The sequence below is a fragment of the Ricinus communis genome, chromosome 10 (assembly GCF_019578655.1).
Source record: "Ricinus communis isolate WT05 ecotype wild-type chromosome 10, ASM1957865v1, whole genome shotgun sequence".
Lineage (NCBI taxonomy): Eukaryota > Viridiplantae > Streptophyta > Magnoliopsida > Malpighiales > Euphorbiaceae > Ricinus > Ricinus communis.
Window position 1 is genome coordinate 16,415,290 of NC_063265.1, and position 23,712 is coordinate 16,439,001.

Sequence of the window (23,712 nt, forward strand, 5' to 3'; positions counted from 1 at the left end):
TTGATGCTTTCACCAATGTGGTACTGGAAGGAGACTTGTGAGTATCATCCTTTAATTAAAGACATGACTTTCTTATTTTAGTCAAACTTCTAGCTTAATTATTATCATATAGTTTTCTTCTTATCTTGCTCATAAGTATATAATTCTTTTTAAAACGATTTAGATTATTATTGGACTTGGAATTCTTAATCTTATATTGTTTTTTTTTTCCTACTATAACCTCAGTCTTCAGAAGAACTTTTATACTGCCAAATGAAAATTTGGTCATTTGTGCTTAAATATAATATTAAAAGTTTCTATTTATGAAGTATTATTATCCATTGACAAAATAAGTTTAATTTAAAATCAAGGTTTAGTGTAGAATCTCCTGAATGTTTGAGCTTATTATCCAAATTCCATGTTAAGCCCATTCTTGATACCCCAAATTTAATCATAGCTTAATTTGTATCCCAAATTAATCATGCCCTTGTAACTTGTAAGATAGAAATGCGAGGATGAGTATGGTTAGTGAGTTATGTAACAAGAGATAGTCGTTTTTCTTCATTCGTCATAAAAGTAATGAAATGTCTAATTATTATAAAAAAAATAGAACTTGAATCAAGGATTTGTCTTACTAATGCCTTTGCAAGGATTAGGACATTGCACACAAGCAAATTAAAGAATGCTGTTTTTTCTTTTTCGATCTAAGCTTCAGCTGTAAATCTTTGAGCATTCAACATGTGGATTTTTGGTCTCTAAAGACTAGTTTAATGTTTAATTTTCTTTTGACAATCAGGCCTGTCCAAGAAGAAGAGGTTCAAGTTTCTATACTGTTGGGCCTTGATAAATGCATTTTTAAGATCTTTGTCGGCCTATCAACTTGCTCTCAAGCTACTTTTAAGTAGCAGCTAAATGAATTAAAATTAATTAAAGAGAGAAAATAACAATCTTAATATTTTTACACAATTAAAAAATTCATGAAAATCAATTAAAAAACAATTAACCCTACCAATAAATTGTATATTTAATAATTTATATAGACAAAAGGAATAAAATTTAGAATTTAGACTAAAACTAATCTCCTCCAGCTTAAGGATAAAAAGTTAGTTTCCTCTTCGTATGAAATATTAAAACTAGAGAAATTATCATTATGGTACTTCTTCTCCTATTGCAAAATACTAACAGGGAATTGCATTCACCAGATTAATCAAACAAGTTTTTTTTTTTAAATGCTAATCAAACTAGAGACTTTTTTTCATTTGGAAGGATTTTGTTGCTGAGATTAGAACATAGAAAAACTAATTAAAGGAAACAGTAAAAATAAGAAATGCAAACTTAGAAGGTGCAAAATAGAAGCTATTTACAGAAATGGGGCCAATTGTGTAATTTAGAAAGAAATTAAGGCGAATACTAACGAATAACTGAAAACTACAAGGGCCTTTCAGACAAAATTAAAAACCGTTAAATCTATTCGAAAAATTCGACCGTTGGGGCCCGTTGCAAGACATACATTATAGCGTAACGGTTAAACATTCAAAAAAAGAGAACCAAAAAAAAAAAAAAAAGAACTCTCAACTTCCCACTCTCCCATGTCCACTTTTCTCTCTTGAAAAACTGTAAGAAACTACCAGTTAAAGAGAGAAAGAAAGAAACAGAGCAGCAAACCCCTTCAAAAAAAAAAAGAAAAAAAGAAAAATTCAGTCAATCAATGGGTTGTGTTTCTTCCAAACTCTTCAAAAGAGAACTCCATCAAGACATCATTGTCAACAATGGCGGCGGTCATTGTGTTAGCCATGTTGTTTCTCTTACTTCATCAACTTATGGTGCTCTAAAACTCGACATCAATGAAAAACTTCAACAACAGCAACAATGGCAAGGAAAGGAAAACCGTCAAGAAGAAGAACAAGAAGAAGATGTAGAAGAGGTACCCATTAAAGAAATAGTTGTGGAGAGTAAGAAAGTAGAAGAAAGATCGTCGCCTCCTCGTGATCAAGAACCAGAGGTTATTAATACTTGGGAGCTAATGGAAGATCTTGAAGAAGAAGGTGGAGTACACAAGAAAAGCCCTAAATCAAGGGGTGGTGGTATTCTGTTTCGTGGGTTTAAAGATGTTGATGTCAGGAGTCCATTGAAGTTCTTGAATCAGATCGGATCTCCAAGAAAGGCTAAAACATTTGGTGGCAAAGAGAACAAAGTTAGAAGAATGTCTGATTTTAGTCCCAGACCGGTCTTTAAAGAAATTAATTCATCAGGAAAGTCTAACAAGGCAGTTATGAGATTGAGTTATCCAATAAAAGGGTCTTCAATCAGCACAAGAACAGAAAATGCTGCTGCTGGTGATTATTCTGCGCTTTCTTCAAGGACGAGGAGTTTCAGTCCTCTGTTTGATCCAGAACTTGTTGCATTATATGAAAGAGAATTGACTGAGGAAGAAGAGAAAGTCAAGAGGATTATTTCTATAACTCCTAAACCTCATCAGAAGTTCAAGAATTCGCTCCAATTAGAATCTATTCTTCAATCTTTCGAACAAAAATGTCCACCTGGTGGGGAAAATGCTGTTGTTCTTTACACCACTACATTGAGGGGAATAAGGAAAACATTTGAGGATTGTAATACAGTGAGATCTATTATCGAATCGCATCATATTCATATGCTTGAGAGAGATATATCCATGGATTCAGGGCTAAAGGAGGAGCTAAGAAGGCTAATGGGTACTAAGGTAGTGAAAGTTCCACTTGTGTTTGTTAAAGGGAGGTTAATTGGAGGTGCTGATCAAGTGGTGAAGCTGGAAGAGGAAGGAAAACTGAGGATTTTGTTTGATGGGATTCCGAGAGGGCTCGCCGGCGGATGCGAAGGATGTGCAGGGGTCAGGTTCGTGATGTGCATGGAGTGTAACGGGAGCTGCAAGGTCTTGGATAATGAGCAGAAGAAGATGGTGAAATGTGGTGGGTGCAATGAAAATGGTTTGATACAATGCCCCATTTGTTGCTAATCTATAACCATTTTTTTTAACTTATTATTTTAATTTATTTTATTGGTTGCAAGAATGTGGGCATTTGCTAGGTTTCATTATTGTATCAACACTTACTCTTACTCTTAATCGGTTTTGATTCCACTGTAAGGAATGGACAGAATATGATCTGGTATGATTTTTATTTGTTCAGGGGTTACTAAAGTGGGTTTTAGGCCCCCTTTTGTATTTTGATTTTAGACTGACCTTGTTTTTTCCAAGAAATGAATATTAGTTTGGTATATAAGTATCTGTGTTTGTTCATGTGTTTTTGGAGTTGATTATTTCACTATTTTCCAAACAAAAAGAACAAATAGGAGAAGACATGCACACAGGGTAAAGTGTTGTGTTTTCTAGTGAAGGTTGATGTACTATTAAATAGATCAATTGACTCTAAAAGCTTTGAGTTACCTAGCAGAAAGAGTAAAAAAAAGAACAAAAGAACAAACCAGAAGACAACCAAACAAAAGCATAAATAAATGGGTTATAAAGTTTAAAATATGTTTATAGTGTCTGGAATTAATACAAGACTAGGACCTAAAACTACAAGCTCCAAATGGGTCCAAATACAAGCAATGTAGAGGAAAGAGACCAAAGCTCAAGCAATTGAAATCCAATTGGGAAACACTTGTATGCAATGACAATGTGGAGAGCTAATGGCTCAATAGTTTTTGTTTGTTCTTTTAAATGGAGTGCATTGTTTCATGCTACTGAATTTCTTCATAGCTATTCTCAGACAAAAAAAAAGAGACCTTGTTCAGGGTCGGTCCTTCATGTTAAAATTATCAAACTGCAGAAAAACTGATGTCCCCTCCTCTGCAAAATGAATTAAAATATTAAATCGTTTCGTACTGTTTCTTCACATTTAATCTAACCAACATACTTTTAACTATTAAGCATCTCAGTCCCCTTCCAGTTAAAAACTTGACACTGTTCTTATGCTTCCTTTATTGACGGCAGAAATCAAAGAGACAAATAGCTGACTGGAAATTTTAAACCAATATATATATGCATATTGGCATGCCAAGGAAACTTTGAATGCCTGGGGAGCCACCTTAGATTTCTAATAGTTGGCCATTTCACCATTTGAAATTTGAAGGTGGCTTTTATACAGACAGAGAGGGCATATAAACCTGCATAAGTTTCAAGTATGATACATTATCAGTTTCGACATTATTTATCCCTCGTGTATATATATACGTATATGATAAAAGTTGCAGCATTTGTACAGACAGAGAGAGGAAGTCATCTTGCCAAGGCTGTAAGCAAGAGCAGAAACGTCTGTATATAATGGCTTTCTCTGACAGCAGGGTTTGATTCATTTTTAGTGTTCTCCAATTTTCCATTTGATCAAATGGTGAAGTTAATTTTGGAATATGGGACGTGAACAGATACAACAAAGATTGAAAGCCAACGAGAGCGAAAAACTATAGACTTTGTTGATTCAGAAAAATCCCACTCCGGACAGTTAAAAAGAGAAATTGTGAGCGTTATCCGACGGAAAGGATACTCTTCCTGGAGAAGTCAGTTTTTTCATGATGAATTCTATCTCTTATCAGGCATCACTTAATGAGAAACAGTAAGTTTTGAAGAGTATTTAGTAGTCAATTTGTTTTTAGATTATAATGGGTGCTTGAACTAGCTCACACTTTGTTAGTGAAGGTGTAGGTTGCATGGAAATGAAAATGAAAAATCGTTACGATACAAGGATAGGAGATTTTTTTAAAAACTAGGAAACGAACGAAACATTATTATATATATATATTTTAATTTTTTTACTTCATTATTATCTTTATCAGCATAAAAAAATATAAATTATTGGCAATTATTTAATTACTATAAACTTAGAAAAAAATAATGTATAAAATAATACATATATATAAAGATTTTTAAATGTAAAACAACTAAAATTAAGAATATTTATATCATAAGAAAATTATATAATAGGGAAGAGTTAAGAATATTTATAAATAGAAAGTAAAATAAATAAATAAAATATTAAAAATCTTTCTCAAATAGGACATTCAATTAAATAGAAATAATTTTTTAAAATTTTTTTAAAAATAAATAAAAATATAAAAAATAATTGGAAATGTGTTCTGAAAGAAAAATAATAAAAATATAAAAAAATAAAAATATAAACTTTAAAAGAATTTTTTTAAGTTTTTGAAGTATTTTTAAAGAGTTTTGATGTCCGAAACGTGTCCGACACGGAAACACGTAGTACTATCTGGCAAACAGGTTAAGGTCATAACACAATTGTTGACCCAGCGGCATACCAGTTCTAACCGATTAAGGTTTACTTTCCATGATCAACCTGCAAACTTTGAACTCAAATATGGAAATTTCAGGAATAGAATATCTGACTTAAAGGGTTAAGTGTCATAAGTAATTCCCGAAAGGTATTATAGAGAACATTCACTGAAGAGCAGACAGAGCTAAAATTCGAGGAACTTTCTCTGTGCTCAGAGGTTCATCATTCTTGGTAATTGATTAGTGATGCAACATTTTTCAAACCCTACCTTCAACTGATATTTCGGATAGTGCGGAGAATAGGAGTTCATCTTTCTAACTTATCAAGCAAAAATTCAAAATATGCAATCATAGCTATGCTGAACGACCCTAACAATAACTAAAAATAGCAGGAGAAATTAAATAAAATTTTTATCAACTAACATAAGAACAGAATCATATCTAAGCAAAGCAACAAAAGCTTCCTCTAACTAGAAGATGCCTATGTCAAAAGTAACTAATCCTAGCAGCAAAAGAAGAAAGAAGAACACTAATTACATCTAAATAATCAGAGCGATGGGCGACTTCACATAAAAGGTAGAGTTATCTGTCCATGCTATGAAACCATAGACATTGGATGTGGCGTTTATGTTCTCAAACTGCAAGTAAAAATCTTTCGAACTTGAGCCATCAGTATAATCAAGTACCGGCGTGCTTGCTTTAACACTGACACTGTTGGGCATGCCAACAACAATACTGAAAATTTTACTGTCAGTATTTGCTATTGTTGCAGTTCGTTTAACCGTTACCGGTCCTCTTCTCAACCCATTCACTGCAATAGAAGGGTGATTGAGATTGTAGGACGGAACATCTACTTGTTTACACCGGATTTCCTCTCTCAGAATCAGTGTTAGTTTATCTTTAAGGTCGTCTGAACCAAAATAAGCATTTCCTTGGGTGCAGAGGAAGTCAATGAAATTTTCATTAGTAACCTCATACACTAATCCTGGATTGAAAACAAGATCTGGAACTATATTCCCTGCACCAATATCAAAAGGTGTTGCTGGGTTTCTACCAGCTTTTATAGGATTCCCAGCATTGTCTATTGTCGTAGCTGTGCAAAGATTGAACAATAAAAAAAAAAAAAAACAAAAAAGATGGCGAATAAGATACACTATATAGAATACATAATTAATGAAGTATGATAATTAATGAACAGGACCTGTTGTCATTAAGGCTGACTTTAACCAATCAGGGCTGACATTGGGAATAATACTTCTGAGGACGGTAGCCACACCAGAAACATGAGGGCAAGCCATTGAAGTTCCAGACATAGCCCCAAATCTTGCTAATTTAGATTGTATCATTATTTTATTAGTATAAGCATTTAGATACATTGAGCCCATATAAGCTGACATAATGGTTACCCCTGGTGCTGCAATATCAGGCTGCATCAATAACCTTTACCAATTAATATATATGATATCGGATTTTTAATAATGTAAAATCGTTATTTATATAATATTTGTATACCTTGATGATATCCGGTATTACAGGATTAGGTCCTCTCCCAGAAAATGCTGCCAATGTTGGGGCTGAAGCCGTGTGAATCATTGTAGTTGTTCTTGAAAAGCTAACAGTTGGCCTTTGAATTTAAAACAAAATGAATACCAATATATAAGCAAAGTAGTATTTATATTTAAAAAAGAAACAAAAAAAAAAGAATTGTTGGCGTTGAATGATTACATACATGTTATTGAAATTTATGTAGTTTGCTAAAATCGGATAATCACGAAGAACAATTACTGGACCTGGTTTTGGAAAATCAAATACCATCTTTCCATTTTCGAGTGGATCAACAAATATCATCCCAGTTGCACCTGTGTTCTGAATTACTGCACCGGCAACTTCACCGTAGTCTACTCCATCCAAAATGTAGCACACTACGATCTTTCCTTGCACGTAATTTGGATCCACTTCATTTTTGTAGCAATCACTATATGTACATTAGAAGAAAAAAAAAATCAGATTTTTAGAAGCATAAAAAGTAATAACAATGCCTAACCATAAAATTAAATTATAAAAGAAAAAAGTACCCTGCAGAGTTCATCATTCTATTCTGCCATGTGAGTACCCCATCACTAAAGTCGGTCGGAATAAGCCCGAAACCCTGTAAATGTTGCAATGTTTCTATTTTAGCCAAAAGTAAAGTAAAAAAAGCTTTTGTATAAAATGATCTAATGATCATACCTTGATAACTTGTCCATTTCCAAGAATGATATCAGTCATGTATCGACGATCAGAAGAAGTAGCTGCAACAGTTAGGACCCAAGGTGCAGGATTTTGCACAGTAAAACGACCTTTTGCTCCATTATTACCACCAGAAGTAACGACAAGAATCCCTCTCCTATATGCATGTAAGGCTCCCAGCGACATACAATCCTCAAAAACAGAAGAACCAACAGCCGAATTGCCTCCAACAGACATGGTTATAATGTTTACACCATCATTAATTGCATCATCAAAGCCTCCAAGAACGTCTGCACATGCGCACGTATTGTGCCAACAGACTTTGTAGACAGCTATACGAGCCTTAGGAGCGCCACCCTTTATAGGACTCTCGCCAAACATGTTAAAACTGACATCTCTCCCTGCTGCAGTGGCAATTGTATGCGTACCATGACCGTAATCATCTCGGGGAGAATAAGTGACATCGCCAAGTTGGCCGTAAGAACTCAAATATCCCTTATAGTAGTACCTGGTGCCCACTATTTTGCTGTATAGATAAAATAAAATATAGCAAACAAGGATAGAAGTAAATAAACTTTCCCATAAAAAAAGAAATGCATGCATGGAATATAAGAATTTGTAATATAAAATTTGTAAAAACTCTAATAATTATTCATATTAGCATATTTCTTAGAATTCGAAACTATATATAAATTTAATTAAAGTGTTGAGTTCGGGTTTCAGAAATGTCACTATATTAAAATTTTTAAAATAATATTTTATTATCAGTAATGATTTATTAGTTTGAGTTTAAAAAGAAAAACTAAATGTATGCATAGGATTTATACTTACTTATTGCACCTGGGTGGAGGAATATTATCCTCTCCTTTTATGACGCATACTCCTCTAAAAGAAGAATGTGATGCATCGGATAGTCCTGTTGGATCAAAGCTTAATGACTCGGACCATATACCTGAACAAAACATTAGAATAGTCTTCATTAACAGCAATAATTAATATTAACCGAATATGATCTAAAAAAATATTTTAATTAATAAAAATAAATTAAATAAAAGAAAAAATAGGGATAAGAAGATATTGGAAGCGATTTTCATAAATTATTTCGTATTTACAAAGAAAAACAGAAAATTATGAACCATAAGGAATGTATTTAATAATTAATTAAATAAATGGTGGGAAATGATCAATTACCACTATCCAACGTGCCAATAACCATATCAGCCATTGGATTATCACGAAAATGATTAAAGCGACCTTTAAACTTTCCATTTCCAAAATTATTTGCTTCTTGTTCTGAAAGAAAATCCCATGATCTTGTGGTGTGGAGTTCTAACATCTGATTTTCAAACACAGAAACTACGGAATCGTGTCCTGCAATTAAAGAGAAATATATTATTATTATTATTATTATTACTATTTCAAAACCCAAGAAAAGAAAAAAAGAAAAGCAGTAGTAATCATATATAAATATGTAATCACTTACTGCTTATCTCGTTAGCTTGCTCAGGTGAAAGCAAGGCTGAGAAACCCCTAAAACTCTTATGGTAATGGTTGATAATTTTAGTCCGAGCATGATGAACACTGCAAAATTGATAATAAAAGAAGTGATTAAAGAAAACAAACACTAATTATTATTTTGTTTATTATTAACTAAAATCAATTGATTAATTATTTGAGTGGTTTTATTTTATTACCTGCCACCAATGTATGAAGCAAGCAACTCATGGTTAGCATTGATGACTGATTCAGAATCTGGAAATGAGTGATCCCCCATGTACACAATGTAATGCTACCATACACACACAAAAAAGAAAAGTTTTAAAAATATAGTAAATAATTCAAATAAGTAATTAAAAAAAAAGAAACCTTATGATCAGGAGTGTATCCATGAACCGAAGAATAATTGAACTCCAGTCGATGACTAGAAACAAAGAGCAAAGATGAATGAACAAAAAGAAGCAGGGAAATGGTGATTTTCGAAGCCATTTGTGAACCTAATATTTGTTAAAGGAAGAAACATGAATATGAAAAGAGTGTGTTAAGTTTACTATAATTTATATATTAATTTTTTTACTTATTAATTTTATAATTATCTAAATGTTTAAATTTCTATTTTACGATTATCTTTATCTATCTGTGTTTAAATGTTAAAAGTCCCATTTGAATTACTTATCTAACAGTCATTTTAACTATAAAAATCTTGATTTTTAAATAACTTATCTTTTTAATTGTCTAAACACTTTTAGAATTTTGAATTGTCAAATACTTGATATTTTTGAAGTGTCAATTACGTTTTAAATTTTTGTTTCAACTATAATTCAGTTTTAAAAGGTTTATTAATTGTAAGAAACTAAAAAGGAATTTATATTTTTTAAAATAAAAAAAAAACAGAAAGAAAATTGATTCAACAAGATACTCTCAATAGGGTAATAATATTAAGGCCAGGCAAGAAAACTCAAATTCAAGAACTAATCTGTTGAAAAGAAAAAAAAAAAACTCAAGAATTAATAATTGCATAATTTTTCAAAGTTAAAAATATTAACTAGATCGTTTCTTGATGACAATCTAACTTTTGACATTTAATTCTGAAATAGTCATTTTAGAACTAGTTAGACTAAGCAACATATATAATCATTTACATACGTCAATAAACGAGAGATATGCATAGAGAGAAGATTTCATTTTATTTTAAATTTATTGGTAAAGTAAAAAGAATTTAGATTAACTAGAAGAAACGTATCTAAATATAAAATTAATTTATATACAACAATGATACATAAGATTAGATGAATTAATTTTTGATAAAATTGAGTCGGCCCATGTATATCTGCATTATTTTACATAAAGACAGAAGTGTTTCTTTTTATTTTTCATTTTATAGAAATAGAAAATGAAATAGAGTGAAATCCTATATTCGTATCTTGAGTCACATATCGAGTTTTAAAATTTAATTGAAAATTATTTTTATATAATGTTAGTTAAATTTATTAAATTGTCAATTTATATCTTAAATCACAAGGGAGTATTCAACTCATAAATTTTCATAATTTAAGTTTTAAAAAAAAAGCATACATTTAAATATAACAAATGATATTAAAGCTTGTGCAATGTATGTTGAATAAAAATAGCATACCTTGTCCATTGAAAAAAAAAAAAAACATATGAGACAATATTAGTAATGGGTGCTGAAGTTGAAACCTCACATGCTCAAAAGAAATTATATACTTGGAGTATAGTAAGAGGTATATGCCATTTGAATTATCATATTCAAATCATTAAGGTGTTGTATTTTATAATGGGTTTAAGTTCCATTTTTATAGAATTAGTTGTATAAGAATTATTATCTATATATAAATGAGATTATGGTCACAGGTAAGTTTCTTTTTCAATCAAAATTATAATGTAAGAGATGAATTTGCATAGGTTGATCGAATTTTTAAAGGAAAGGATTAATTACATAAGAAAAAAAAAAGGTTTTCCTAAAAGGATTAAAATTATAAATTGTAGTCATTCAAATGTCAAGCGCTAACAAAACCTTTATGAATTAATATAGATAAAATATTATTTAAATTAATATAAGTAGAAATATAAAGGGGTTTAAACTATTAAGATTTAACAAAAACTATAGGGGCTAGATTAAAATTATAAATAATAGTACGGGATATCAATATTTTGTGTTTAAATATTTTCAGATTATTGGTAAAATTTAGTTCCCCAACATTTAAAGGGTTGATGATGAAAAGTTGGGCTTTTTTTTTTCCATATCAATTTCTTCTTATTCCATACTGTTTTTTTTTACATCACCCACCAATTTTCTATATAATAATTAATAATAATTTATAGATGCCGAACAGAATATTTACGAGTAATAAAATATTACTTTAAAAATTTTAAACGTAGTTGTATACATAAAATTCGAATTAAGAACCTTAGCTTTGTTTGTTTGTGAAAAATATTTTTTTTTTTAATATTTGGGACACCAAGGAAAAATAAGTTAAAAAATTACTGATTAAATAAAATGACTTCAAAATATATTGACAATAACTTCCCATTTTGAGAACGGAAAATTATTTTCCAATGCTTAAAAGCAGGCCTAATAGGTTTTCTGTTGATTGTATTGCCTGGCAGACATTAATCTGGAGCTTGTGAAAAAATTCAGGGCTGGCCATTTTCACACATTTTAATTGTCAAATATGAAAGAAGAATAAAATATTATATATCAACCTGTAACTTTATTACTAGAAGTTAAGCGTTAAGCATTCTGCCATACAAATTCAGGGTTATTCCAAGTGGTGAAGGAACTCTATTCATTTTCTTAAATTTGATTTTTAAGAATAATATTGAACGAGATTTTTTAATCTATGAATCTTATCCGCTAAAAATCGTTTTATATAAATAAATTTATATAATAAAATAATTATTCATCTAATAAATTTATTTAATATATAAATCTTAGTGAAATAATAAATTAAAATTAAAATTAACAAAAATGACATATAATAATGAAAATATAAGTGTGCATGAAACATATGTGTGCATGAACACCGACGAGGCAAAGGTGACAATCTTAAGACGTTCTTTTTACTTTTTACAGTACATGAACTCAAGATTTTATTCCTGTACAAACCCACATGTTTACATCATCATAAACTTCCACTAACTAATTGCCACGTTATATCAAACGTGTGATGGTACTGACACAGCAAAATCTTACTGGACAAAGCCAATATAACTCTGTGCTGATGTGAAGCACCAGATCACCATATTTCTTGCACGTGGAAACTCTACTTTTACCTCCAGTTGTAGTTGTAATAGAAGTGACTTCTCTCAGTTTTTTCTTTTTTATCAGTATATATATATATATGTATAACTAGCTTTATCTTTTTTTTTTTTTTGCTGTGAGTGAAAAGCTTGAAGTGAATTTGCTTAATTTGGTTTCCAAAAATGGCTGGAAGGAAGAGAAGAAAGCTGAAATCGTAAGTGGGTTTTGAAGTGGTTAACTTTAGATTAAGAAAGACTGTTTCTCTTTTTTGTTGTTGTTTGGTTGTAATTTAGTTTGGCTTGCTTTTAGGGTTTCAAGAATTGGAACTTTAGGGAATTCAGAGACTTTATCTATTGGTTTTCTTACGATGCAATTGATTTTGTGAATTCTAGAGGGTAATGAAGCTTTAATTATGGTAATTTAGGATCAAATTCAGACATTTTGATGGTGTTTTGAATTGGGTTTCATTTTATGTTTGTGATTTGGAATTGATCGTTCAGATTTTAGAGTGGGAGTTGAAAAATTGCTGATGAATTTAAAATGTTGAACTTTAGAGTCAAATTCTAACACGTTGATTTTACGTGGATCACACTCGAATTTGACAAATTCGCTTTTTTCTTTCCTTGTTGAGGTTAGGAGCTATTGATTTCAGTGAGTTGGAAGGAATATATGAGTCCCAATTTGTAGGTTTGGCAATGAAAAGAGTGCTTTTTAATTTCTGGGGGTGGTTATGTGAGTTCATATCTTGATCTTTTATTTGGGCTTTGTTCCTTTTCATGGTATATTTAGCTCAGTCTGCTTTTTACCGGCATAAATTTGACTGTTCTTGACTTACTTTCTTCCAGATGGTGGTTCATGACTGGTTGTCTTAAATGAATGAATTTCCTTAAGCACTCAGGATTTACATGAAACATTTATACAACTTTGTATAACTGAGCACTTTTCCTGCAATCAATGCATTTATAAGTAACGTTGTTCAGGTTTTTTATTAATTTAAGGCATGTACTCTTGGTTCCATTTCAATTTGATTCAAGAGATTGCACATTTCTGAAAGAGATCCACTCTGTTAGTAGCTCTGAAGATGAATTTAAGTGCATAAACAACAAATTCACCCATAAAAGTAAAATTCTGAATATCTTTACTGAAGTGAAATTTTTGCAAAAGATGGGTTGGCTCCATTTTTAGATCTTTCGCAGACTTTTCTGCTGAATTTGACCACATAATATATATATATAGTTGGTTTCACATTTTTGTTCATTGATGGGTACTCTTTCACTGTAGGTTGGCTGCAGCAGTGATGGATTCTAAAAGGGCGACAATTAACAATATTAAAGACAATTTGGAACTTCAGACTTGGTCTGACCTTCCTATAGAACTTCTAGAACTGATATTTTGCCATTTAACTTTAGAGGATAACATTCATGCCTCTGTTGTCTGCAAGAGATGGCACACAGCTGCAATTTCTGTCAGAGTGGTAAACAAATCACCCTGGCTTATGTATTTTCCAAAATATGGTAATTTGTACGAGTTCTATGATCCAGCACAGCGCAAGACCTATTCCCTTGAGTTACCAGAGCTGTATTGGTCACGAATCTGTTACACTAAAGATGGTTGGTTGTTGCTATACAGACCCATAACACACCGTGTGTTCTTCTTTAATCCATTTACTAAGAAAATGATCAAACTGCCAAGATTTGAATTGACTTATCAGATAGTTGCCTTCTCTTCTTCACCAACAAATGCAAGCTGTGTTGTTTTCACGGTTAAGCACATCAGTCCCACAATCGTTGCTATAAGTACCTGTCACCCTGGGGCAACTGAGTGGGTTACTGTTAATTACCAAAACCGATTGCCTTTTGTTAGTAGTATTTGGAACAAGATTGTTTTCTGCAGCGGTCTCTTTTACTGTTTAAGCCTCACAGGCTGGCTGGGGGTTTTCGACCCAGTGGAGCGGACCTGGAATGTTCTTGTTGTGCCTCCACCTAAGTGTCCTGAAAACTTTTTTGCTAAAAATTGGTGGAAGGGAAAATTTATGTCAGAGCATAATGGAGATATTTTAGTTATTTATACATGTTGTAGTGAAAACCCAATTATTTTTAAGTTGAACAAGTCAAACATGACATGGGAAGAGATGAAGACCCTTGATGGTGTGACACTATTTGCCAGCTTCTTATCATCTCATTCAAGAACTGATCTCCCTGGAATAATGAGAAACAGTATCTACTTCTCCAAAGTTCGTTTCTTTGGAAAGCGTTGCATATCATACTCTCTTGATGATTGTAGATACTATCCTCGTAAGCAGTGTCATGACTGGGGAGAGCAAGATCCTTTTGAAAATATCTGGATTGAACCACCGGAAGATCTCTCAACTTTCGTCTGAGAAAGTTGGAGTATGTTGGAGTTAAGGATGTAAGGTACCTAACCGTTTTTCTTATTGCATGTATTCTTTTGACTTTTGTACACTTCATCTCATGAAGTAATTTTTTTGTGCTTAAAGAACTTTTACATGTTTTGCATGCTTATTTTAATATGTCTACCTGGTCCCAATGTCGCACAAGTTGTCCAACTTTAAAATTGTGAACATCAAAACCGAGAGGGTAATATATGAATACTACTTACTAACTAATAGCATGTGGAATCAGTCTGAATTATTGTCATTTAGTATCGATGAATGCTTCGGTGTGTCAATCTTAAGAATATCATCTTATTATCATATAGATTTATTCTCAACAGATTGGACCATTTAAGGTGAGGACTTGACAAGAAATTCTGCTCTGCTAAAAGTTCTAAATAATGCATCGGCTTGTTTAGTTGCAATGTGATTTTGGCATTTGAGAGACTTTTCGCTTTATATGCTAAACTTTGCTTGAGGATTTATTTTGCTTACATGATTTTGTATGGAGCAGGTATTTTTGAGAGTCCAATGCTTGTATCTAAGCGGAGTAATTGATTAACAGGAGTCCTTATGAAGCATGCATGAAGCAGCAAAGATTCAGTGTACATGCAGTATTAACAGTTTCATTGGGAAATGGGGAGTAAAAAATTTGTACCTTTAGGATAACAATATAGTCCAGACAACTAAAGTATATCCTTGGAGGATCTGAAATTTAAGATCCCTTTTGTATGATTCTTAGTACATTCTTAGCTGCAAGTTACATGTTCCAAATATGTTTATGATATAGATACAGTTTTATCAGTTATAGATTCTGTTCAGTTCTGTCTATTTGTGCCTTAGCTTGATTGATGTTTGCTTTTCTTTTCTTCTCTCTTGTATATATTGTTCTTCCGATGACTAAGCCAAAAACTAGAAGTGGCAAGTTGTATAGTGGTGGACTTGCTTGTGAGATGCGATTAGTTCACTGTAAATTTGTGGTGTTAATTAGATTTAAAGGGGCCTTTGTTATATATTGGTAGTCAGCTTGCACCTCATAACATAACTTATTAAATTAAAAGTAAATTTAAAATCATTTGGTAAAAGCTTTTAAATGAAGTTTTGATGGATCTAAAGCTCTTCAAACCTGTGTTTTAAGAAGCTTGTTTCTTTTTATACTTAAGCGGACCTTTAAATAGCTATGCACAAAAGCAGAAGAGCAGAGGCAGTTAAATGACTGAGTGATTGTGCTGAAGAAAGGCAGACGCCCCTGACCAGAAGAGGAAAATATAATAGAGATTGAAGCTATGTCATCGTTCCATGCAAAAGCAGTCAAACAAAATCACATGGTTTAACGAGTTGATCCGAGCACACTTCAGAATAAGAATTTGATAATACTAAGAAAATTATTTCTCATTTAACTGTTTCTTTTTGGCACATAAGTTAAGTCAGTTTTACATGCTTCATTTAACCTTCACAGACTACCATCCAATAAGCCCTGGCCTGAAAGCAACAAGCAAACGGTTAAGATGATCGAGAGCAATCGGGCAGCAAGCACATCTGCACTCTCTCTCATTTACTATTTTTCACTTGACTGCTGCTCACTGGGTTCTTAAATATGCAGAAAGCTTTTCTGCCTCTTGGACCAGAGAAAGCGTTTATTCAATCGTCAAATCAATTTATGTCAAGAGGAAACATTTTCCTCATTCCAGGAGGTTGGATGTACTAAAAGGCAATCGAATTAGTATGGGTTATACCGGCGGCCACGGTTATTCTCATTACTACGTCTTCCACCACTTGAGCTACCAGCACTGCCACCCCTGCCAGCCCTAGGCTGTGATGGAGGAGTTTGTGGTTGCATTCCAGGTTGTTGCCTATGGTCAATATAACAGCAAAAATTGTTCGCAATTAATCGTTCTCCAGAAAATAAAGAATTGAACTGTAAAATGCAGGAAATAAAGCACTAGATTTAAAATGCCATTATAATTTTACTAAGCTGGCATGTCCAGCACTAAGGCACTGGGTTCTCAAAGAACATCTTTCAACCAATATCATAATTCAATCAGCCTACCTGTATTTGCGTTTTGGACATAACATGGTTGAATGCAGTCAATGTTCAATTTTCAGTTTTGAAAGAAAATGAGTAGAGAGAGGGCAAGAAAAATAAAAGGTACTCTAAACATTGCAAGTATGTGGAGCAAGTCAGTGATGAAAGATGATCATTGAACAAAGAAGCACAGAAAGAAAATGATGATCATAGAGACAATTGAGAAGGCACCTAATGGGAAGAGATATGCAAATCCCTGTATCAGGGTAAAGAAATTTAAGGAAGCATGACATTCTACAGACAAATTAGAAAAATGACACTTACATGACATATCCAATCCTTCCATCAGGCAAAAGCATTGGCATCATTGATATTCCAGCAGGCGTTGGTCCCCTGCCATAGATCATAGGCTGCAGGATTTTACCATATCTATTAGCAAGATGCAGCCAAAAAGTATACATAATCCAATATACAGTGAAAGGAGAACAAACTGGTCATTCCCCACACATCTTTGACTGCAGACACAAGTATGTGTAAACTTTGTGTGACTTTGTAACAAATTTCTATAGTCAAATATATTTGTCATTGTCAATATTATTCATCCCATGGGATGTTCTAGGCAAGTTCAGCTTATGCTAAAAACTGAAGTGGGCGCATTATCCAAATAAATAGTACTTGTCATAGGATTTATGGAATCAAGACCAAAACATAGTTTGCAATTAGTCAACTTCACTAAAGATATAATCACAACACATTAGAATCAGTATATCCAATATTCATTTGACTTTTCCCTTTAAAATACTTGTGTTTGATAATGATATTCAACCATAAGTGACTATGATACTTAAAATTCAACAGGATAACTTACAATCATAAAGTTCTATAATAAATTGAAAGATAGTCAATCCCAACCCACTGAGATGTTACCCTACTGTTAACTTCAGTCCAGTTAATGTTAGGTCCACCTGACACAGAGTTATACTTGAAAAATATACTGGTCCATAACTTCAGTATGCTAATCTAGCATCTCAAGCAACAAGATGTTGCAAGGGAGGAGAAGTATTGGAAAAAAAACTATATAATAGTAAAATAAAGTGACAAAAGTCCAGAGACAGTAGTCTGTGGTCCATATTGATCTTAATCCAGTCATCCAGATCAAGGCCCAGTTCACCCTCCCAGATGCATTTGTGTATGAGCTACCTGATACTGGCCTAAAGAAGCAAATGGAACTTACTTTCATTGGTAAGGTTATAGTAGAACCAATTTAAAGAGTACCAGGATAACCCACACCTCGCTAATTTCCATGTTGAAATGAACACATGCAATATTTATTTTCATAGTTCTTTAGTATTATTCCAAGGATTTAGAAATGGAACTTCTTTTTTGTTGACAAATTGCAGACCAACTTACTTAAAATTCACACTTGCATGTGCGTGAATGTGTGTGTGTGTAGAGGGGCAAGATGCACATGAATGTGTATGATAGGGAGGGAAAGGGGAAGAAAGCATTCTCTTACTTGTGCAAAAGAAGCACCATATCCTGCACCTAGAGCACCATAGGTACCCCCAACCAAACCATAACCAAGACGGGGTGGGAAGGTTGGATGTAATACAGACTTTTGTAAATTTGACCCTCCAGAAGACTTCTGATCTGCTTGAGGCTTTGCAAGGGAGCACTCCAGAACTTGGCCTGCCAACCAGAGATGACTGATAAACCACAATGGCTCATTAGTGAAAAAAGTATATGCTCAGAAGAGGAGCGAAAATGACCATCAATCTCATATTTCTCAGTGTTCTTCAATGCCTTCATGGCACTTGACCTTTCTGCAAAGTGAACAAAAGCAAATCTACTCCTTTCATGGCCAGCTTTTGCAGGTGGGACGACCACTTTTGTGACTTTTCCATGACGTTCAAACAACTGCCTTAAGCGATCCTGAGTGATATCATGTGGCAGGTTCTTGACATAGACTGCCTTAACCTGTATCAGATGTAGGAAATCACGGGGGACCTTTAAAAACAAATTTTGCATGAAATGTAATTACAGTATCTCCTGTATAATGTAATTCATCTGACATGGAGAGAATTGCCTGAAGAACAACAAAATATCACCGAAAAAGTATTTTAGGAGCCGGTGGTGTTGGGATTGGAGGATGCACCAATTCCAATTATAAGTTATGTTCCACCATCAATTTTATCAAGTTGGGCGAAAAGCACTTAGTTCTTTATTGTGAAGAGCCACAAGCTGTAAATAAGGCAACGACATACAGTAGTGATAGAAACGAACTCTAAGAATGGGAAAGCAGTATGGACAGAAAAAGTGGTATTTGGCAATGATACAAGAGAGACATATGGACAAAAATGGAAGCATTTTAAACACATCAGCTTCATAGCATTTTTGTGCAACAATATCCCAAACCAAACCATATTATAGAAGATAAGAAAGAAAAATAAATTATATAAAGACCTGAGAAGCAGCAGAAGATCCCGCATTTTTAGGGTCAGCCCAGCTCACTGTTGGAGCATTATCATCGAGTTTAAATTGCGGGTTTGACATCTTTTTTCTTGAGTAATCTGCACAAGCATGATTATAATACTCGATGAAAGCAAATCCACGATTCCGGCTAGAGTTTTGTGGGTCCTATAACCATTAAAAAAATGAAATTCATTAGCACAAAAAGTTCAAGGCCCACTTGGACTGAAGAACCACCATGGTAAAAACACACTGATATTCATATAGATCTCTGTCCAGAAGTTTAAAGCACACAACCTTCAATAATTCCACAGAAATTACTCCAGGCCCAATCTTCATAACAACCTGCATCATATCTTTCTCTTCCCAGTCTCTGGGAACATTACCAAGAAACAACCGATGATTTGCTTGAGATGTGGAACATTTTATTTTCCTGCCCTGGAAAAAAGAGAATTACATTATAAGGAAGTAAAATGCCTGTATTCAGAAACTCCAGTATTTTCCCAGAAGCTTTCAGAGGCAAGTTCAAACAGACTGTAGGAAAGGAAAAAAAACAAGCAGATGCAGATGCAGCTTTCCAGCATAAAGCAGAGATTGACACTGTTAACATTATATGTAAGGAGAGAACCAACAATTTGGTACCTTAAACTCAGTATTGTTCAGCTGTTCAATAGCCTTGGAAGCTAACTCCTTTGATCTGAAGGTCACAAAAGCATACCCCTTGGTATCACTTGATGCTTTTCCTTTCATTATCCTTACCTGTTCTCAGCACATATACAGTTCTAGTCTGTCTAAATATGAAACAAACTGGGAAGTTTAAATAACAATGTAACTTACTTCTGTGACTTCACCAATAGATTCACAAAAGTGTCTGAGATCCTGTTCACTAGCATCAATTGGAATGCCACCAAGGTACACCTCTGATCCATGAGGAGGAAGTGCAAGAAGCTCAGCATGTTTTCTTTCCTCATCTTGCCTCTCTTCACTGTCAGAACCTTTTTGTGCATCAGCTTCATTAGCACTCTCCTCAATTTCTTCCTCTTCTTCAACCTCCTCTTCTACCTCTTCTTCTTCTTCTTCTATCTCTTCCACTTCCTCCTCTTCCTCTACTTCTTCATATTCAACCTCTTCCTCCATTGTCTCTTCTTGTCCATTGTCCCCATCAAGGTCAACCCCCTCATCAGATTCCACTAGCTTTTCAGGTTCATCTTGTTTATGAGCAGCATCAACACTCCCCCTTGTTCTCGGCATAGTATCTGTCTAAAACACAAGCTTGCAAGGCAACTGTGAAGAAAGCACAGAAGCCAGAAGCATTCACAAAAGGAAGAGTACAAGGACGGAAAGGTGGAAACAAAATGAGAGGCCAAATGGAGTTGCAGATTAAGAATCTCAAAAGAATCTTTGCCATAAGATACGGATCCAAGGAGTTGCAATGTGAATGCTAATCAACTACGGGATATGATTAAGTCAAAATAGCAAAAGAGACAGGCAAGAGAGAATTACGAATGATAATGAAGAGGATGATGATGCTCAGCAGGTGAAAGAAAAAATACAAATAAAGAAGCAGTGAAATTCCCAAAACATAGATACTGGCAGTGGGCCAAAAACAACAGCCAGTCAGATTGTTTAAATATCTATCTGGAAAAATGCATCCACCAAAAAGACAAAAGGAAAAGACAAGAATGAGAAGTTGAACAAATTGATTGATATTATAAAGCATAACTGAATAGGGGATTAAGTTGTTAGAGAAAGGAAGACATGGAAGAATGAATCGCCATAAAAGTTCAAAATAAATCATATGCATGCAAGTGTTAAAAAAATAAAAAGTTGGATAGAGATAGCTGCTTCTTTGAATCTTTGTTGGGCTCTACCTCTTAAAGCAATCCTCAACTTACGCTTATGTTGCATGAATTAGAGCGTATCGCATATATAATAGTATCAGTTTATAAGATCCTATAATCTCAAAATACTAGAATTCGGATTCCATCATTCTTGCACAAACAACTGTCTGATGTTGCAGCTTTACTCGGTTAAAAATTTAACTGATCACGAGAAATGATATCAAGTTTACTAAGACATTATAATCCTACTAACTCCTCACTCCTCAGCTTTATTCAAGTCCCCAACATTTTCCCTTGAGTGGATTCATCCAAATACACTTTCCACTATTTACAACCACGTATGATGTATACTTTCCACGTTTAACAAGAAGCTTTCCACGTTAACAAGAAGATTGACTCAATAAACTAACTATTGAAAAAATGGTTCATGAAATCCTCATTTTTAAAATGCTCATATACCATGCAATATTCAAAACAAGGCATACAGAAAAGCTATGAACTTTAACCTGTCATTAGTACATAAACTAATCAGCTTCACCAAGAACCAACCCGGAACTGCAACATGAATCTACAGCCTAAACTACCCAATAAGCTACAGATACTAAAACAACCAAAGCAACCAAACCCATCATTTTACTTCCTTTTCCAACTACCCAAATGCACATATCTAATATAAATAAGAACACCAGAAGTAAATAAAATAATAAAAGAGAAAAAAGAGAGAAAGAATACCGGGTTAGCAAAGTAAAAGCCTAGAAGTGAAGAAAGTAATTTGATTGTTGCTCAACAAAACCCTAATTTTTCCAGTGCTCTATCTCAGAGCTCTTCAGCTTTGCGCGCTTAAAGAAGATAGCAAGGTGCACACAGACCGCGAAAACTGCCGAAACCGAATTTAACCAGAGTTGAACCGAACTATAAAATTAGCGATCTGGTTCGGTTTTAATTTATTCACAAACAAATATGCAGTTCGGTTTATAATTGGGTTAATTACTGTCACCCACAGATATCAAATCAAATTTACAAATACATTTTTGCATTTTAATTTAGTTTGATTAATTATTACTCGTTGTTTATTTATTATACAACTACTATTATTATTTTATAATTAAATTTATAAAAAAATAATTTATTATTCTTAATATTTAATATTAATTTATTATATTTCAAAATAATAATAAAATAATTAGTTTCAAATATTATTTTAATTTTTTTAAGATAACAAAGTTTCATTAATATAATAATTTAAAAATAGTAATTAATTAGTTTTTATACTACATAAATAGTATTAGTAATATTACTTTTTCATAATTAATATTTATCATATAATTAAAAATAATTAATTAGTAAATATAATATCAATAATATTATTTAAAATTTTTTGAAAATAAAATTTTTGTCTAATTAAAAAATTAATATATTAATAAATATAATTCATATAATATTTTTAAATAAAATTAGTATTATTATATAATAAAAATTATTAATTAATATAAATATTAAAATATAATTAATATATTTTTCAATAAGATTGAAGTCAACATTTAATTAAAAATATAACTTATTAATCAATTAATTAATAAAAATATAACATATAAACTTAGATTTTATATGTCAAAGATAAAATATCATATATTAAAATTAAAATTTTATATGTCAAGTGGATCAAGAATGCCGGGGGTAGAGACTGAAACCGGGGGTAGGGGCGGATGTAGCCAAGTGGATCAAGGCAGTGGATTGTGAATCCACCACGCGCGGGTTCAATCCCAGTCGTTCGCCCATGACCATTTGTTACGGAGACACAAGCCTTCTACTTCAAGAATGCCTCTTCTGTATTCAGGGCTTGGTTCAATCATCCAATTTAATAATATCCTCTTCTGCGAGCCTTTCATTGAACTGGAAACATATATTAGAATATTTAAATTTTAGAAATTTACATATATTTTTTTTTATTTTTTTATTACTAATTAAGTTAGTTTAATAATTACTCTACTAAGAATAAATTTTTCTTTTTAAATTTATTATTAAATATTAAACACTATAAAAATAATTTAATCATATCAAAATAAGTCTTTTAATTTTAACTTGATTTACTTCTAATAATTATAGATAATATTTTTAATTATAACTCCTTACTCCTTAAAATAGAAAATAAATTAAGCATGTTAAAAATATTTATACCAATAGTATTAATTCTATATTAATTTTTTCTTTTACGAATATATAAAAATTATGTATTTCATTCATTTATTATCTATAATTGGTATTTCAAGATACCATTTTTCTATATTATTCAAATATAATATTTAATTGTAATATAATATGGTCGTTATTAATATGGATTAAATTTATAATAATATCTATTAAAATTATCAATATTTTATAAATATTTTTTATATTTTAAAAATTATAATTTAAAATATTTAAGCTTTTATAATAAAAACTTCTAAAATTTAAAATATTATTAACATAATAAATATAGAAAAAATACTTAAGATATTTAGTAATTAATTTATCCATTATATCTAGGATTAATACTATAAATATGTCAATACTATATTGTTGAAAATTAAATTATGTAATTAAAATTTAACTTATTAGCTACATAGTAATTAAAAATTAAAATATAATTTTTTAAATCAAAATTATCATCTAATTAAATAATAATTTTTAATTAATAACTAAAATTATAAAATTTTTCATCATAAAAACAGAATATATATATATATATTAATTCGAACTTTATATTAGAAA

At 32.2% G+C, this 23,712-nt stretch overlaps 4 protein-coding genes across 7 annotated transcripts; 2 read left to right on the forward strand and 2 right to left on the reverse strand.

Annotated features, from left to right (window-relative positions):
- Window positions 1–1,140: 1,140 nt before the first annotated feature.
- Window positions 1,141–3,236, forward strand: LOC8263208 (uncharacterized protein At3g28850). Its single transcript, XM_002530273.3, has one exon. The coding sequence runs from the start codon at window positions 1,688–1,690 to the stop codon at window positions 2,969–2,971; it is 1,284 nt and encodes a 427-aa protein (XP_002530319.2). The 5' UTR covers window positions 1,141–1,687; the 3' UTR covers window positions 2,972–3,236.
- A 2,361-nt stretch (window positions 3,237–5,597) lies between these two features.
- On the reverse strand, window positions 5,598–9,529 carry LOC8263178 (subtilisin-like serine-protease S). The gene is made up of 11 exons (XM_002530274.3): window positions 9,338–9,529; window positions 9,166–9,260; window positions 8,955–9,052; window positions 8,663–8,842; window positions 8,303–8,423; window positions 7,472–7,997; window positions 7,318–7,391; window positions 6,972–7,217; window positions 6,755–6,866; window positions 6,444–6,669; window positions 5,598–6,335 (listed from the first exon to the last, which is right to left on the reverse strand). Exons 1-11 carry the CDS (start codon window positions 9,455–9,457, stop codon window positions 5,782–5,784), a joined length of 2,352 nt encoding a protein of 783 aa, XP_002530320.2. The 5' UTR covers window positions 9,458–9,529; the 3' UTR covers window positions 5,598–5,781.
- A 2,732-nt stretch (window positions 9,530–12,261) lies between these two features.
- Window positions 12,262–15,456, forward strand: LOC8263209 (F-box/kelch-repeat protein At1g57790). 2 transcript variants are annotated; one of them, XM_015726090.3, is made up of 3 exons: window positions 12,262–12,447; window positions 13,515–14,642; window positions 15,140–15,456. In XM_015726090.3, the coding sequence occupies exons 1-2, from the start codon at window positions 12,416–12,418 to the stop codon at window positions 14,611–14,613; spliced, it is 1,131 nt and encodes a 376-aa protein (XP_015581576.1). In that variant the 5' UTR covers window positions 12,262–12,415; the 3' UTR covers window positions 14,614–14,642; window positions 15,140–15,456. The 2 variants fall into 2 exon arrangements, with proteins under 2 accessions (XP_015581576.1, XP_015581575.1); XM_015726089.3 differs by having other exon boundaries at window positions 12,263–12,447; window positions 13,515–14,647.
- Window positions 15,457–15,996: 540 nt separating this feature from the next.
- LOC8263179 (heterogeneous nuclear ribonucleoprotein Q) lies at window positions 15,997–21,884 on the reverse strand. Of its 3 annotated transcripts, none has more exons than XM_048380169.1 (9): window positions 21,694–21,884; window positions 19,958–20,380; window positions 19,763–19,879; window positions 19,418–19,558; window positions 19,115–19,288; window positions 18,421–18,628; window positions 18,168–18,340; window positions 16,976–17,061; window positions 15,997–16,478 (listed from the first exon to the last, which is right to left on the reverse strand). In XM_048380169.1, exons 2-9 carry the CDS (start codon window positions 20,369–20,371, stop codon window positions 16,346–16,348), a joined length of 1,446 nt encoding a protein of 481 aa, XP_048236126.1. In that variant the 5' UTR covers window positions 20,372–20,380; window positions 21,694–21,884; the 3' UTR covers window positions 15,997–16,345. The 3 variants fall into 3 exon arrangements, with proteins under 3 accessions (XP_048236126.1, XP_015581582.2, XP_025015099.2); XM_015726096.3 differs by having other exon boundaries at window positions 19,958–20,404; window positions 21,694–21,883; XM_025159331.2 differs by having other exon boundaries at window positions 19,958–20,758; window positions 21,694–21,883.
- Between the last annotated feature and the right edge of the window lie 1,828 nt (window positions 21,885–23,712).